At 48.7% G+C, this 15,835-nt stretch overlaps 1 protein-coding gene across 6 annotated transcripts in view; it reads right to left on the bottom strand.

Annotated features, from left to right (window-relative positions):
- Nucleotides 1–15,835, bottom strand: part of LOC119976368 (complement C3-like) — an 80,955-nt gene that overhangs the window by 55,934 nt on the left and 9,186 nt on the right. For all 6 annotated transcript variants that reach the window (XR_005462914.1, XR_005462915.1, XR_005462917.1 and 3 more), the window contains exons 6-9: nucleotides 10,636–10,718; nucleotides 8,543–8,630; nucleotides 7,028–7,127; nucleotides 4,103–4,232 (exon numbers count right to left, since the gene is read on the bottom strand). Coding sequence is in view for 2 of the 6 variants with exons in the window: in XM_038816856.1 (XP_038672784.1) it covers nucleotides 4,103–4,232; nucleotides 7,028–7,127; nucleotides 8,543–8,630; nucleotides 10,636–10,718 (401 nt within the window). In the remaining 4 variants the exon portion in view is untranslated. The remainder of the gene's footprint in view (nucleotides 1–4,102; nucleotides 4,233–7,027; nucleotides 7,128–8,542; nucleotides 8,631–10,635; nucleotides 10,719–15,835) is intronic.

Here is a 15,835-nt window from a genome sequence, read left to right as displayed (position 1 = left end):
CTGGTAAACATCCTCTGCACCCTCTTCAAAGACTCCACATCCATCTGGTAGTATGACAACCAGAATTTTGTGCAATATTCCAAGTGCGGCATTACCAAGGTTCGATACAACTATAGTATGACTTGCCAGTTTTTATACTCGATGTCCCATCCAATGAAGGCAAGAATTCCATATACTTTCTTGACTACCTTGTCCACTTCTGTTGCCATTTTTAAAGATCTGAGGACCCATATGCCAAGATCTCTCTGACCTTCTATATTCCAAAGTGTTTTGCCATTTACTGTATATTTCCCCTACCAAAAAGAATTACTCCACATTTGTCCGGAATAAACTCCATTTGCTATTTCTCTGTCCAAGTCTCCAACCTATATTGTCCTCTGACAATTCTCAACACTAGCTGCCACATCACCAACCTTGGTGCCATCCGTGAACTTACTAATCAGACCAGCTACATTTTCCTCCAAATCATTTATGTACATTACAAACAACATAGGCCCCAGTACCAATCCCTGTGGAACACCACTAGTCACAACCTCCATTCAGAAAAACACCCTTCCACTGCTACCGTTTGCCTTCTGTGACCTAGCCAGTTCTGATCCATCGTGCCACCTCACCTCTGATCCCGTGTGACATCACCTTTTGTATCAGTCTGCCATGAGGCACCTTGTCAAAGGATTTACTGAAGTCCATGTATGCAGCATCCATCGCCCTCCCCTCATCAATCATCTTTGTCACCTACTCAAAAAACTTGATCAAGTTAGTGAGGCACGACCTGTCCTTTCACAAAATAATGCTGTCTATCGCTAATGAGTCCATTTGTTTCCAAATGGGTATAAATGCTGCCCCATAAAATTCTCTCCAATAATTGATCTACTACCGGTGAGGCTCACCGGCCTATAGTTTACTGGGTTATTCTTGCTACCTTTCTAAAACAGCGATACATGAGCTATTCTCCAGTCCTCTGGTATCTCACCTGTAGCCAATGAGGATACAAAGATGTCAGTTGAGGCCCCAGCAATTTCCTCCCTTGCTTCCCTCAGTATTCTGGGTGAAATCCCATCCGGCCCAGGAGACTTATCTAACTTAATAATTTTTAAAAGGGCCTTCCAGTGGCAGCCATGATGTGAGTGGTCGCACATTTTGTGGCTCCCGCTCGTGGTGGTATTTGTGGACCATTTCCCTGGCTAACAGGTGGATCTGTTGACCATAAAAGGTGCAGGGGGGGTGGAAGGAGAGAGTGTCCCACCAGTGGATGGATTCATAAACCAGAAGTGGTCTAAAAAGAAAGGAGCAGTTGGAGCGGGTTGGAGGTGCACCTGGGACACAGGTGAAGATGGCGGACGGTCAGGGATTGGCCCTGCCCTCTCAATGGTCAATGGAGCAGCTGGTGGGCATCCTGAATGAGAAGTTCACCCAACAGAGGAAGGAGAATCTGGAAGACCTTAGGGTGGTGGACCTGATAAAGACAGAGATTGACCGCGTGGAAACTAGGCTAGAGGCCCAGAACAAGGAGATCCAGAAGGTGGAGGAGGTGGAGGGGGAGCACAAGGAGCAGTTTGCCTCGATGGCGGTCTGAGCTGAGGTATTGGGGGATAATCAGAGGCGGCTGCAGGACAAGGTGGAGGACTCGGAGAACCGGTCCCGCAGGCACAATTTGAGGATCATGGGTCTGCCGGACGCCAGCGAAGGAGCAGACGCTGGCACGTTCGTGGCATGGATGTTCCAGAAGTTGCTAGGTGAAGGGGCATTTGTACGACCCTCGGACGTGGACCGGACCCACAGGGCACTGATGAGGAAGCCGCAGGGGAACGAGCCGCCAAGGGCGATGGTGGTGTGCCTGCACCGATTTCAGTTATTACACCTTCTAAGATAATGTTCTGGTTCCCACCCCCCCTGCCATACAAGTTTAAATCCTCCCGAGTGACTCGAGCAAACCTCCCAGCCAGGGTATTGGTGCCCCAGTACCTGCAAGTACAGATTTTGTTTGGAGGCAACTCCCTAGATTTCCACACCTCCAACAAAGGAGGCTACAGCACAAGGTGATGGCAAAAACAGGAGTTGGGGAGGGGAAGACCTCAGAGATCTATGAGGAGCTGATGGAGTGGGAAGGATTTCCAATAGGGGAGGTGAAGAGGAAGTGGGAAGAAGAGTTGGGAGGGGAGTTGGAGGCTGGGCTATGGAGGAAGCCTTGCGGAGAGTGAACGTGTCTTCGTCGTATGCCAGGCTCAGCCTGATCCAATTCAAGGTGGTCCACAGGACACATTACAGTGGCAGGATGTGGAGGATTTTTGAGGAGGTGGAAGACAAGTGTGAACGCTGTGGGGGAAGACCTGCAAATCATGTACAGATGTCCTTGGTGTGCCTGAGGTTGAGGGGCTTTTGGCAGAGATTTGCAGATGTTATGTCAGAGGTCCTGCAAGGGAGGCTGACTCTGAGTCCAGAGGTGGTGATATTCGGAGTGTCGGAAGATCCGGGTGCCCAGGGAGGGAGAGAGGCTGACATGTTGGCGATTGTTTCCCTGGTGGCCCGGAGACGGATTCTGCTGGGATGGTAGGACCCGAAGCCTCCAAAGTCGGGGGTATGGGTAAGCGACATGGCGGGGTTTCTCACGTTGGAGAAAATCAAATTCACCTTAAGGAGTTTGTTACAGGGGTTCACTCAAAGGTGGCAGCCATTCATCAACTTCTTTACGAAAAATAAGTCTGTCAGCAAGGTGGGGGTTGGGGAGGGTGGGGGGGAAAGGAGGAAGGCACAGAAGTGACGAATAAGGGTAGGAAACCCAATGGAGGGAGGGCTGCGAGACGGAGTGTTTATATGGACCATGTTGGTTTGGGTATGTGTTTGGGGGGGGGGGGGGGGGGGGTGGGGGGGGGTTGGCTATGTTCTAGTGGATTTTTGGCTGTATTGCATTTTTATGTTCAAAAGTGTTAAAATTATAAGTGCCTCTATAAAATATTTTCTAAAAGAAGAAGAAATTGGTGCCCCTCCAGTTTAGATGCAACCCATCCTTCTTGTACAGGTCACCCCGTACCAGCCTCCCCGAACAGGCGCCTGAATGTGGAGACTAGGGGCTTTTCACAGTAACTTCATTTGAAGCCAACTTGTGACAATAAGTAATTTTCATTGTTCATTTCACCTGCCCCGGAAGATATCCCAATGGTCCAGAAATCTGAAACCTGCCCGCCTACACCAGTGGTTTAGCCACATATTTAGCTGCACTATCCGACTATTTCTCGCCTCACTGGCATGTGACACAGGAAGTAATCCTGAAATCACAACCCTAGAGGTCCTGCATTTTAGCTCATTGCCTAACCCCCTGAACTCCTTCTGCAGGACCTTGTCGCTCTTCCTGCCTATGTCATTACTGCCTATATGTACTATGACCTCTGGCTGTTCACTCTCTCCCTTCAGAACGCTTTTTGCCCATTCAGAGAAATTCTGGGCACTGGCACCAGGGAGGCAACCTACCATTATCTCTTTCATGTCCACAGAAGTGCCTATCTGTACCCCTAACTATAGAGTCCCCTATAACTATTGCTCTAGTGCTCTTTGTCCCTCCCTGCTTAACAACAGAGCCAGCCATGGTGCCACTGCTCTGGCTGCTGCTGCTGTTATTCCCTGAAAGGCCATTCCACCCCCCCCCCCCCTCCAACAGTATCCAAAACAGTATACTTGTTAGAGAGGGAGGCGACCACAGGGGATTCCTGCACTTATCTCCTGCCCCTTCTAGCGGTCACCCATCTATCTGCCTGCACCTTGCCTGTCACCACATCACTAAAACTCCTGTCTATGTGCTTTCTGCCATCTTCATGCTCATGTGCATCCAACTGCTGTTCCAACCTATACATGGTCTGTGAGGAGCTGCAATTGGGTGCACTTCCTCCAGATGTAGTCGGTTGAAATGCTGGAAGCGTCACGTATCTCCCACATCTCACAAGTGCAGCACTTAACCCCAATGATCACAGCTTTTCCTGTTTTTAGATTCATTAATGCTACACTAAATCTCAACCATGCAGTGTGAGAAATCAGAGGCAGTAGGGGAGCTTTGAATATGATTTAATATATAAACAGAATATCCGGCTATATTTCGATAGTCACTAACCTTTATGAACCTCAATCTTCGCTGTAATACACAAAGTGTTAGTCTTAAATCTGTCCATTCCTCCAGTCCTTTTTATGCTGTTAACCAGTTCATCAGAATGTAAAACAACACGAGCTGTCCCATTCTGTATCTAAGAGGAGAAATCAAGACAATTATTTTAAGGCTTGTTTATTTATGCTGCAACACCTGGGGAGAATGTGCAAATCCCACACAGACTGTTGCCCAAGGCCGGAATCGAACCTGGGTCCTTGGCGTTGTGACGCAGCAGTGCTAAATACTGTGCCACCACCCCGCCAATATATTACAGAGCTGTACCTGTCTAGAAAGGGCCTATTTTCAAAGCATGTTGACATCACAAAGCTTTGAACTGTTGCACATGGTGAGACAGAGAGTCGCAGAATTAAGAATTAAGGGGCAGCACGGTAGCATGGTGGTTAGCATCAATGCTTCACAGCTCCAGGTCCAGGTTCGATTCCCGGCTGGGTCACTGTCTGTGCGGAGTCTGCACGTCCTCCCCGTGTGTGCGTGGGTTTCCTCCGGGTGCTCCGGTTTCCTCCCACAGTCCAAAGATGTGCGGGTTAGGTGGATTCGCCAGGCTAAATTGCCCTTAGTGTCCTAAAAAATAAGGTTAATGGGGGTTGTTGGGTTACTGGTATAGGGTGGATACGTGGGCTTGAGTAGGGTGATCATTGCTCGGCACAACATCGAGGGCCGAAGGGCCTGTTCTGTGCTGTACTGTTCTAAAAACAAAATAGGCAAAACTGGTGAAATGGCAGACACTTGATCGACCAAATTTTATGTGGCACACTGTGCATTTTAGCAGAAAGGATAAAAGAATTAAATGAAATGCTGCAATTTTAAAGGAGCGCTGGACAGAGAGACTTGGAAGCATGCGGACTCATATCTTCAAAGGTGGCAGTCTTAATGATGAGGTTGCTGGAAGTAAATTTATGTGATCCTGATCTTGATCGATAACAGCATAGAGTACAAAAGGATGTTGCAATCAATGGTTGGCCTCAACTGGGGTGCTGCATCCAACTCGACACAGTACACTTTAGAAAATATGTCATAGCCTTGGATAGGCCTCAGATGACGTTTACTAGAATGGTACCAGGGTTATGGCACTTTGAGTTTTGTTTAATTTGTTTATGGGATGTGGGGATCGCGCGCAAAGATCAGCATTTGTTGCCGATGCCTCATTCCAAAATGGGGGAGGTGGTGGACGACTAATCAGTTATGCGGATTGGCCACGCTATTGCCCCTTCGTGCCCCAAAATTAGGTGGGATTACAGGGGTAGGGCAGGGGGTGGGCCTGGGTCGGGGCCTCTTTTGGAGTGTCGGTGTCGACTCGATGGGCCGAATGGCCTCCTTCTGCAGTGCGGGGATTCTATGATTCTCATCCAAAGACCGAGGGTCATTCTGTGGGGACCTGGGTTTGAATTCCACCATGGCAGGCGGCGGCATTTGCATTCAATTTAAAAAACAATAATCTGGAATTGTTAAAAGTCTGATGACGGCCATGAAACCATTGTTTGTGGTTCAAAACCTAGCTGGTTCACTTCTGCCCTCCAGAACAAGACCCAGAATCATGGCCCTCTGAAATGGCCAAGCAAGGCACTCAATTGAAGGACAATTATACAGATGGGGTTTGCCAGAATTGCCTCTCTCCCATGAAGGGATTTGTCTTCAAATTGGGAGCAGTTAGGAGTCAGCCACATTGCTGTGGGTTTGCAGTTATATGTCGGACAAACCAGTAAGGATCATGGCAAATTTCTCACCCTGAAGAACATTAGTTTTGTTTTTAAAATTCGTTCAAGGGATTCAACGCTGGCTGGGCCAGAATTTGTTGCCCACCCTAATTGCCCTTGAGCTGAGTCACTTGCTTGGCCATTTTAGAAGACAGTTCCAAGTCAACCACATTGCTGTGGATCAGGAATCACATATAGACCAGCAATCGACAGTGGTCTCATGGCCATCATTAGACATTGAATTCCAGATTTTTTGTGACTTCCCATCTGCCAAGGCAGGTTTGGAACCCAAATCCCCAGGGCATTATCCTGGATCACTAGTCCAGTGACACTACTACGCCATTTCCTCCCCGCTGAACCACAAGGGTGTTTTTTTGACAAATTATGACAATTTCATGGATGCCATGACTAGCTTTAATGAATTGAAGGAGAGTGTAGATTAGGTTGTGGGGATAGGGTAGAGTGGGCTGGAGAGGGGAACTAGGTAGAGTGTTCATTCGGAGGTCTAGTGCTGACCCGATGAGTGGAATGGCCTCCTTCTGCACTGTAGGAATTCTATGAACTAAGTTCAGTGGGAAGTTAGGTACGGCCAGTGGTTAGTTGTGTTGGGTACGTTCAGAGGGGGTGGCTGAGCCACATCAGGGATCCAGTCAGGATGGCTAGGTTAAGGCTGTAATTGACTCAGGTGCACGGTTGGGACAGGGGTAATCTGGTGGTCAGGGGGAGAGTTGGCGGTTAGTCAGGTACTTGGCAGAGGGTGGGCGTGGTGAGGGGTAGTTGGGTGTGGGGTCAGTTTGATTGGGTGGGAATGGCACATGGTCACCGTCAAGTGGTTGGGGGGGATGTCAGGTGGTCAGGGGGAATTCAAGTCATCAGCAGGGTACTCGAAGTGTGGGAACAAGTTGGGTGTTTAGTTGTGGAGTTACCCAGGAGTTAGACTAGGTTTTAATGCATCTAATATTTCTCGGGTAACTAATTCCCGCAGATCTAAGCTGAGTTTCTAATCCTCACTCAGAATCAGGGACAGTGGCACAGGGACCGGTGGCAGATTAAACTTTTGGGTAATTTTCACTAAAGTCCTCACATCAGGACTTTCAGATTCAAAAGCACAGTTTCTGCACTTCCCACACATGGTTGATCCACACATCCTGCACCAACCAGGAAGTTGCTTACTTACCAAGAAAGTTTCATTTAGCCCTGATAGGTAGGTCCTTTGACCCGAAGTTGTACGCATCCCAAATAGCACAGTACCACGAAGTTTGCTATCTGATTTATCCCTGAAAGGAAAACAAATGGAGTGAAAAGCAACCACATGGGAACACCAGCACCTTCATGACCAAGCCATTCACCATCCTGACGTGGAAATATATCGCAGTTCCTGCACTGTCACTGGGTCAAACCCCTGGAACTCCCTCCCTAACAGCATAGTGGGTGCACCTACACCTCAGGGATTGCAGCGGTTCAAGAAGGCAGATCTCCCCCTCCTTTTCAAGGGCAACTCGTGATGGGCAATAAATGCTGAACCCAGCCACCGACGTCCACATCCCGTTCGAGAGGAGGATGGAAAAGGAGAGATTTTCTCTGCACGACAACAGAGGCAGCTGGCTTTTGGCTGGCAGTGGGATCTTCTGCTCTCGCCATTGTCAACGGGGGTTTCCTGTTTTTTTAACACAAACCCCCACCCCCCCCACCCCCACCCGCCTATGCCGCCTGAAAACCCACAATGCCGGTTCATCGCTGGCATGACCGGCAGATCCCGCTCGCGGGGGACAGCTGGAGAATTCCGGCCGGAATCTTACTATACCTTTGATACAAACAATTTGAAGTTTTTTTTTCTGTTTATTTTTACTCAGTAAACTCACCATCCATTTTAGAAAGCATATGTCATATCTATTATTTGCTGCATTTATCAAGCATTCTCCTCAATTAGAAATGTAGATGTGTTAACCATCACCACAATCATGAGACATAACTCCCTAATCTCCCTGTGAGGCTCATCGAGTATGAGTTCCCATGGTAATGGACTGAGGCCCACTTTTTTACCCAGATGGTGGTGACAGTCTGGAACGTGCTGCCTTGGAGGGTTTTAGACGTGGCATGTCTTCACATTTGAGGCTATGGGCCAAGTGCTGGCAAATGGGATGAGGATTGGCACATCAGGTGCCTTTCATGAAGCGGTGCAGACTCGATGGGCCGAAGGGTCTTTTCTGCACTGTATATTCTCTGTGATTCTGTGACTCCCATGACACATCAGAGCTAATAGACAATGGCCTGAATTTTCTGGGCACTGGGATTCTATCTTCCCGCCCCGCAGGTTTCCCAGTGGCATGTGGTGGCATCAACGGGAAATTCCATTGACAAGCGGTGGGAAGAGAGAATCCCACCACCAGGGAACGGTACGCTGCTGAGAAACATGCAGCTGGGGAACTGGAGAATCTCGCCCAAATACTCCTGATGCAGGAAATAAAGTGCCAAATCTCATGTATAACCCTAACATAACACTGTCCACCACACCAAAACATTCTCCCTACTTCTCAAAGTGACTTTAAACCTAGATATTTAACAGTTTCTCTTCTGGCCCTTTTACCTGAACTTTGATGTGAGCATCTTGGGACATTATAGTTCTTCAGATGTCAAAAACATCTCTCTGTGCCCATAAAAATACATTATAGGATATGAATGCATTACGTACGGTACTTGTATTGTGAGTGGAAAGCTGCTGTCGGTCACCACATAATACGGACGGTCTGGGATTATCCTCACATCAAATTTAGGCAACACTGTAGGAATGAATCAGTCAAACGAAAATTGATGTGATATAAAATGTACACATATATATATCTTTAAAATCAATTTAAAGTGTGATGTTGAATCATTCCGTTTTACAAACGACAATGCACTTCCCCCCTGCAACCCCACCCTATTCCTGTAACCCTACGCATTGATCATGGCCAATTCACCTAATTGGCGCACATTTGGACTGGGAGAGGAAAGTGGGGCACCCGGAGGAAAACCACGCAGATACGGGGAGCAAATGTAAATACTGAATCCTTACTATGACTGCCAAGTCCGTGTTAGGACTTTAGGATATAAACTTTGTGATGTTATTCCCACCCAACACAAAATTGATTGCCAATTGAACATCCCACTCTTTTTTTCCCTCTCGCCTTATTACTTTCATAGAATTGTTAGAATACAGAAGGAAGCCATTCAGCCCATCATTGTTCTCCAAATGAGCATTATGACCTAGTGCCAGTCCCCTGTACACCTGCACATTGTTTCAATTCAAATAATAATCCATCGCCGGACTGCCAGAATGCCTCAGTTGAACCTGCCTCCACCACACTTCCAGGTAGTGCATTCCATACCCTGACCACTCGCTGTGTGAAAGAGACTTTTTTCTCACATTGCAATCGTGTCTTTTGTGAATCGCTTTAAATCTCTTCCCTCTCGTTCTTGATCAATTTACAAGTGGGAACAGTTTTTCCCTAGCTACTCTGTCCAGCCCGCTCATGATTTTGAACATCTCTATCAAATCTTCTCTTAGCCTTCTTCTCTCCAAGAACAGTCCGAACCTCTAAAATCTATTCTCGTAACTGAGCTTCCTCATCCGCAGGACCATTCTTTTGCACTCTCTCTCCAAAGTGTTCACATCCTTCTTAATGTGTGGTGCCCAGAACTGTACACAAACTGACAAACTGAGCATTCTCTGCAAGTTCAAAATAAGTTTCTTGCTCTTTTACTCTATGACCTCCATTACAAAATCTAGAATACCTTAAGCTTTATTAACTGCCCTCTGCACCTGTCTGACCACCTTCAATGACTTAGGCCCATTACTTTGGCAATGAGCAAATGAATGTCTTGTGTACGATAATACCCAAACGCAGAGAACTGGCGATCTGCAATTGCTCAATGTCCAACATAGGGCAGCACAGTAGCATAGTGGTCAGCACACTTGCTTCACAACGCCAGGTTCAATTTCCGGCTGGGTCACTCTCTGTGCGGAGTCTTCACGTTCTCCCCATGTCTGCGTGGGTTTCCTCCAGGTGCTCCGGTTTCCTCCCATATTCCAAAGATGTGCGGGTTAGGTGGATTGGCCATGCTAAATTGCCCTCAGTGTCCGAAAAAAGTTAAGTGGGGGTTACTGGATTACGGGGATCAGGTAGATACGTGGGCCTGAGTAGGGTGCTCTTTGTAAGGGCTGGCACAGACTCGATGGGCCGAATGGCCTCCTTCTGCACTAAATTCTAAATTCTATGATCACTATCTGAGCAAAATCATGAATAGTTCCAGCAGCTCAAAACTGGGCATTGGAAAGGTGTTATGTGCCACCAGCAGCAAATTTGTATTCTGTCAGAATCTGTAACCTCATGGCCCAATGTGTCTCTAACTCTACCAACCTTGATTCAAGGAGGACTGCGTGAGAGCAATTCAGTCATGGGACGAAGCTAAGAAGCAGCATGTAATGGACAAGCAAGCCCAGAACCAAAGGATCAGATTAAAGATCTACGGTCCTGCTATATCTGGCCCTGAGCTGTAATGGACAATGAAACAACTCATTGGAGGAGGCAGAAGCTCAATGATCATCCCTGTTCACGGCTATGGAGTAGCATAAGTTGTGTGGGCTGCAGATGGCAGCTCAACACCATTTCTAATGCGCAAATTAGGGGTGGGTGACAAATGCTGGCCAGTGATTTCCCACATCCCATAAACGAATCCACAAAGACAGGTTGAGGTGAGGCAACTAGTGCCAAACTGAGGTGACAGAATGAAATTCAAGCTCACCATAGTGCCGAACTTGAAATGATATTAAACCTTGATACTCAGAGTTTTCACTGACTTTAGCCCTTATCTGATATCTTCCAAGCCTGTAAATAAGCAAACACATTGTATGATGAATCGTTTTTAGTAAATAAATATTGCATAAAAAAATGTGGTTCAAAAATTGGAGAAGGCACTTTTTGTAATGCTTTCAGCGACAGAGTGCGGAAATCACTGGCAAGACCATCATTTCTTGCCCATCCATTGCTCTTTGAGGTGATGGGTGAGCTGCCTTCTTGAAACACTGCAATCTGAACAGTGCCAGTTTTTTTGCACTAATTTGGACCCAAGTGGGTGGGTAGCTCAGCCATTCATCAGACTGTTAAGAGTCGAACACATTGCTGTGGAGCCCAAAGTTTTATGGCAGCCAGACCAGGTAAGGACAGCAAATTTCCTCCCTTAAAGATACACTAGTGAACCAGATAGGTTTTTACAACACTCGGTCGTTTCATGGTCGCCACTATGAAGACACGCTTTTCATTCCAGATTAATTGAATTAGGTGAATTTAACTTGCCCCGCTGTCGGCATGAAATTTGAACTTGATATCTCTGAATCATTAGGCTAGGCCTCTGGGTTAACTACCATAATTTAACAGCAAATTGCTACCGATGCTGGAATCTGAAATGAAAAAAGAACTGTAGAAAAGAACCATAGAATCTCGACAGTAAAGAAGGAGGCCACCTGGCCCATCGAGCCTGCGTCGACTCTCTGAAGGAGCAGCCGAACAAGGCAAACTCTCCCCCACCCCCCTGCCCTGTCTCAATAACCCAAGCAAACCTTTGGACAAAATAAGGGGCAATTTTAGCATGGCCAATCCACTTGGACTGTGGGAGGAAACAGGAGCAGCTGGAGGAAACCCACGCAGACACGAGAAGAAAGTGCAAACTCCACACATTCACCCAAGGCCAGAATCAAACCCGAACCCTGGTACTGACAGACAGCAGTGCTAACCACTGTGCCGCCATGCTGGATGATCTCAGTAGGTCTGACAGCACCTGAGAAGAGAGAACAGTCTGTTTCCAGTCTGAATGACTCTTTGTCAAAGCTAGAGAACTGGATCTGGGATGAGATTTACACTGTTGTGGGGGTGGGGGAGGGGGAGGAACGTGGATCACTGGGGCTGAATAGAGCGCTGTGAAAAGTTGGCTCCATACTCCCCACCCCCGCCATATGCCCCAACTCCCAATACCCCATACTTCCCATCTCCTGAACCCCTCCAAACATACTCCCATACTCCCCACCCCACCATATGCCCCAACTCCCAATACTCCCCATACTTCCCATCCCCGAACCCCTCCAAACATACTCCCATAATCCCCACCCCCTCATACTACCCATTCTCCCATCTTCCCCATAAAACCTATCTCTCATACTGCTCATCCCGAGAACAGCCCTATACTCCCCGCCTGCTCCCCATACCCCGATGTCCGCATCCTCCCCATATGCCCCATTCCCCCTCCCCCACCTCCACCCCCGCAATGAACAAAGCTTGTGGCTCACGATGTCCCCTCTGTGTCCCCACAGGAGAACCAGGCCCACGACCAATGGGAGAGGGCCCGGAGCGGAGGGGTGTCGGACATCAGAGTCCTCACTCCCTACGAGGGACAGGCCCTGGAGGTCACATGGGTGACCGAGGGCAGATCTGTCGCCGACTTAGAGCTTGGCACACGGTGCAGATGTGAGGATCCACCGGCCCATACCCAGACAACCTGTCAGACATGAGTTGTTAATGACATACAGACTGACCCATACGCCCCCCCCCCCCCCCCCCACCACTGATCACGTCATTCTTCCATGGGATAACCATCCGAAGGTGCCAACCCTGCCTCCCATGAGCACACCTCAGAAGGGAGCTCCGAGGAGACCACTGTGTTCGTTGCACAGCTGTCATCCCCACCCTCCACCAGTGCAGAGAGACTCACGTTGGTCGGCAACAGTAGTGGACAGGCATCTGGGGCACAATGTGGTGAGCACCACACAGCTACTGCTGTACATCAGGTGGAGGCAGGAACGCCCAAGCTAGACAGCAGTTGGAGGTCTGGTGGATCCCAGGACCCAACTGGGTCCCAGCCTGATGCTGAGCCTGTGGACCAGGTTTTCCCGGAGCTGATGCAGTCGGCAGGGTGCGGCCGTGAGATTCAGAGGGGGATGTCAGCGACACTCATAGAAACATAGAAATATAGAGAATAGTAGCAGGAGGAGGCCATTCAGCCCTTCGAGCCTGCTCCATCATTCATGATAGTGATGGCTCATCATTCAACTCAGTCGCCAAGCCCCCTTTCCCCCATATCCTTTGATCCCCTTCAGCCCTAATGCTACATCTAACTGCTTCTTGGAAACATACAGGGCGGGATTCTCTGTACCACCGCATCCGTTTTTCTGGTGCGTTGCGCCCCCGCCAGCAGCGGGATCCTTCATCCTGGCAGCCGGCCAATGGGGTTTACCATCCTGGGTACCCCTACGCCGTCGGGCAATCCGCAGGCGCGAGTGCGCTGCCAGCGAAACGGAGGATCACACCCGTGGAGAATGCAGCCACAAACGTTTTGGCTTCAACTACTTCTTATTGTAATGAATTCCACAGGCCAAACACCCGGAGTGTCAAAATGTCTCCTCATCTCTGTCCTAAATTGTCTACCCTGTATCCTCAGACTGTGACTCCGGATTCTGGACAAGCCCACCATCGGGAACATCCTTCCTGCGTCTACCCTGTCTAATCCTGTTAGAATTTCATAGGTTTCTATGAGATTCCCCCTCATCCTTCTGAACTCCAGTGAATACAATCCCTCCTCATACTTCAGTCAGGCCATCCCAGGAATCAGCCCGGTAAATCTTCGCTGCACTCCCTCTAGAGCAAGAACATCCTTTCTCAGATAAGGAGTCCAAAGCCCAGTATAATTGCAGCAAGACTTGACTGTTCCTGTAGTTGAATCCTCTCGCTATGAAGGCCAACATACCATTTGCCTTCTTTACTGCCTGCTGAATCTGCAGGCTTATCTTCAGCGACTGGTGTACAAGGACACCCAGCTCACCTTGCGGGGAATGGGATGGGGGGGACAGGGATGAGAGACGAGGACACACCCTATGTGAGCAGGTGAGGATGAGGCCACCCTGGCCGGATCGTCGCTGGTGCCACCTGTCCACCATCTTCCTGCTGGTCCAATGGGTCTGCCCCGGGCTTGTCCTCCAGCCTCTCCTGGTCCGGCACCTCGTTGTCCTCGTCCTCAGAAGTGGCCACAGGTTCCTCCCTTCCAGCTCCAGCACATCACCCCGCAGCTATGCCAGGTTATGTGGAGGGCACAGCAGGCCACCATGAAGCAGGCGACCTTCTGGGGTGTGTACTGCTGTGCATCACCAGAGCAATCGAGGCATTGGAACCGCATCTTGAGGAGTCCGATGCACCAATCAATGACAGCCCAGATGACCACATGAGCCTTGTTGTATTGGATCTCCACATCGGTCGCCAGCCTCTGTACTGGCGTCATTAGCCAGGTTCTCTGTGGGTACTCTTTATTCCCCCACGAGCCCACCAGCCATCCTGGTCCTCGAAGGATGCCCCAGAATGTAACTGTCATGCACACTCCCTGGGAAGCGTGCACACAAGTGAGTGATCTTCATGTTGTGGTCGCACACAAGCTGGATGTTTAGGGCGTGAAACTCTTTCCTGTTAATGTAGGGCACACCACATTCCGGCGCCTGTCCGGGGAGGCTGGTACGGGAATCGAACCGTGCTGCTGGCCTGCTTGGTCTGCTTTAAAAGCCAGCGATTTAGCCTGGTGAGCTTGATGGCCCTAAAAGGATTTTTGTAACAGTTCCAATGATGGACATCTGGAGAAAACCCATGCAGATATGAGGAGAACGTTTTCTCCAGATGCTCCGGTTTCCTCATGCAGGTTAGGTGGATTGGCCATGCTAAATTTCCCTTAGTGTACAAAAAGGTTTGGAGGGGTTATTGGGTTAAGGGGATAGGGTGGAAGTGAGGGCTTAAGTGTGTCAGTGCAGAGTTGATGAGCCAAATGACCTCCTTCTGCACTGCATGTTCTATGTTCTAGTGCAGGGGTGGGCAAACTTTTCCGTGCAAGGGCCGCATTCAGAAATTCACAATTCACAAAGGGCCGCATAGTATATTAAGTAAAATAATTACTTCACCCGGTTATGATTCTGGGCGCCTCATATAGAACATAGAACAGTACAGCACAGAACAGGCCCTTTGGCCCTCGACGTTGTGCCAAGCAATGATCACCCTACTCAAGTCAACGTATCCACCCTATGCCAGTAAGTAATCCAACAGCCCCCCCCACCCATTAACCTTTAAAAAAAAAATTTTTTAAAAAAATTTTTTTTTAGAAATTTCTTTTTTTTTTTAATGACTTGGTGGGCCGCAGAAATACCTTTGGCGGGCCGCATGCGGCCCGCGGGCCGTAGTTTGCCCACCCCTGTTCTAGTGGCTATGTCCATCATTGGAACTGTTACAAAAATCCTTTTAGGGCCGTCAAGCTCACCAGGCTAGGCCACTAGGCCATTCACTCCCATCATGTATGTGCCCTTTCTCTGCAAGAGCAATGTTTCTTGTGCCACTCCCCTGCCTCCCATCTGCCAGGTCCCTGAAAATGGGCCCTTGCCTCCCCACACCCGTCCCATAGCCCAGCCAATGTTCCTCTTTTTTTAATGATCCGTCTCTTCTGGAAGTCACAACTGAATCTGCCTCCACAACACTGTCGGCCACGCATCTCAAATTCTAACAACTCGCTGCATAGTCTCCTTTATCACTTCACTCCTACTCTCATCACTGATAGACAAAAGCTTCCATCTTCCATTATTACTTGAAAGCTTTCTCTCCATTAGTCTCACCCCCGCCCCACCACTCCCCATTTCCTTCCTGTCCTCCAGTCCCCAACCATCTGAGATTGTGCTCACCTTGCCTTTGCATCTTTAACATGATGCCCACTACTTCTCGACCTCTACGCTAATGGAAACAGGTTCTCCCTATGTCCTGTGAGCATACCACCTCATGACATTGAAAATCATTGTCTAATTTCTTCTCAACCTTCTCTCCTCCAAAATAATGCTCCTCGTGGCTGCAATCTTGACATAATTGAAGTTCTTCATCTCGAGATGCGTTCTTGTGAATATTTTTCTGCAACACTTTAATGCTTTCACGAAAGT

This window comes from Scyliorhinus canicula, chromosome 13 (genome assembly GCF_902713615.1).
Source record: "Scyliorhinus canicula chromosome 13, sScyCan1.1, whole genome shotgun sequence".
In the NCBI taxonomy this organism is placed as follows: Eukaryota; Metazoa; Chordata; class Chondrichthyes; order Carcharhiniformes; family Scyliorhinidae; genus Scyliorhinus; species Scyliorhinus canicula.
Note: the sequence above shows the minus strand (reverse complement) of the source record. Positions and strands in the feature narration are given on the sequence as shown.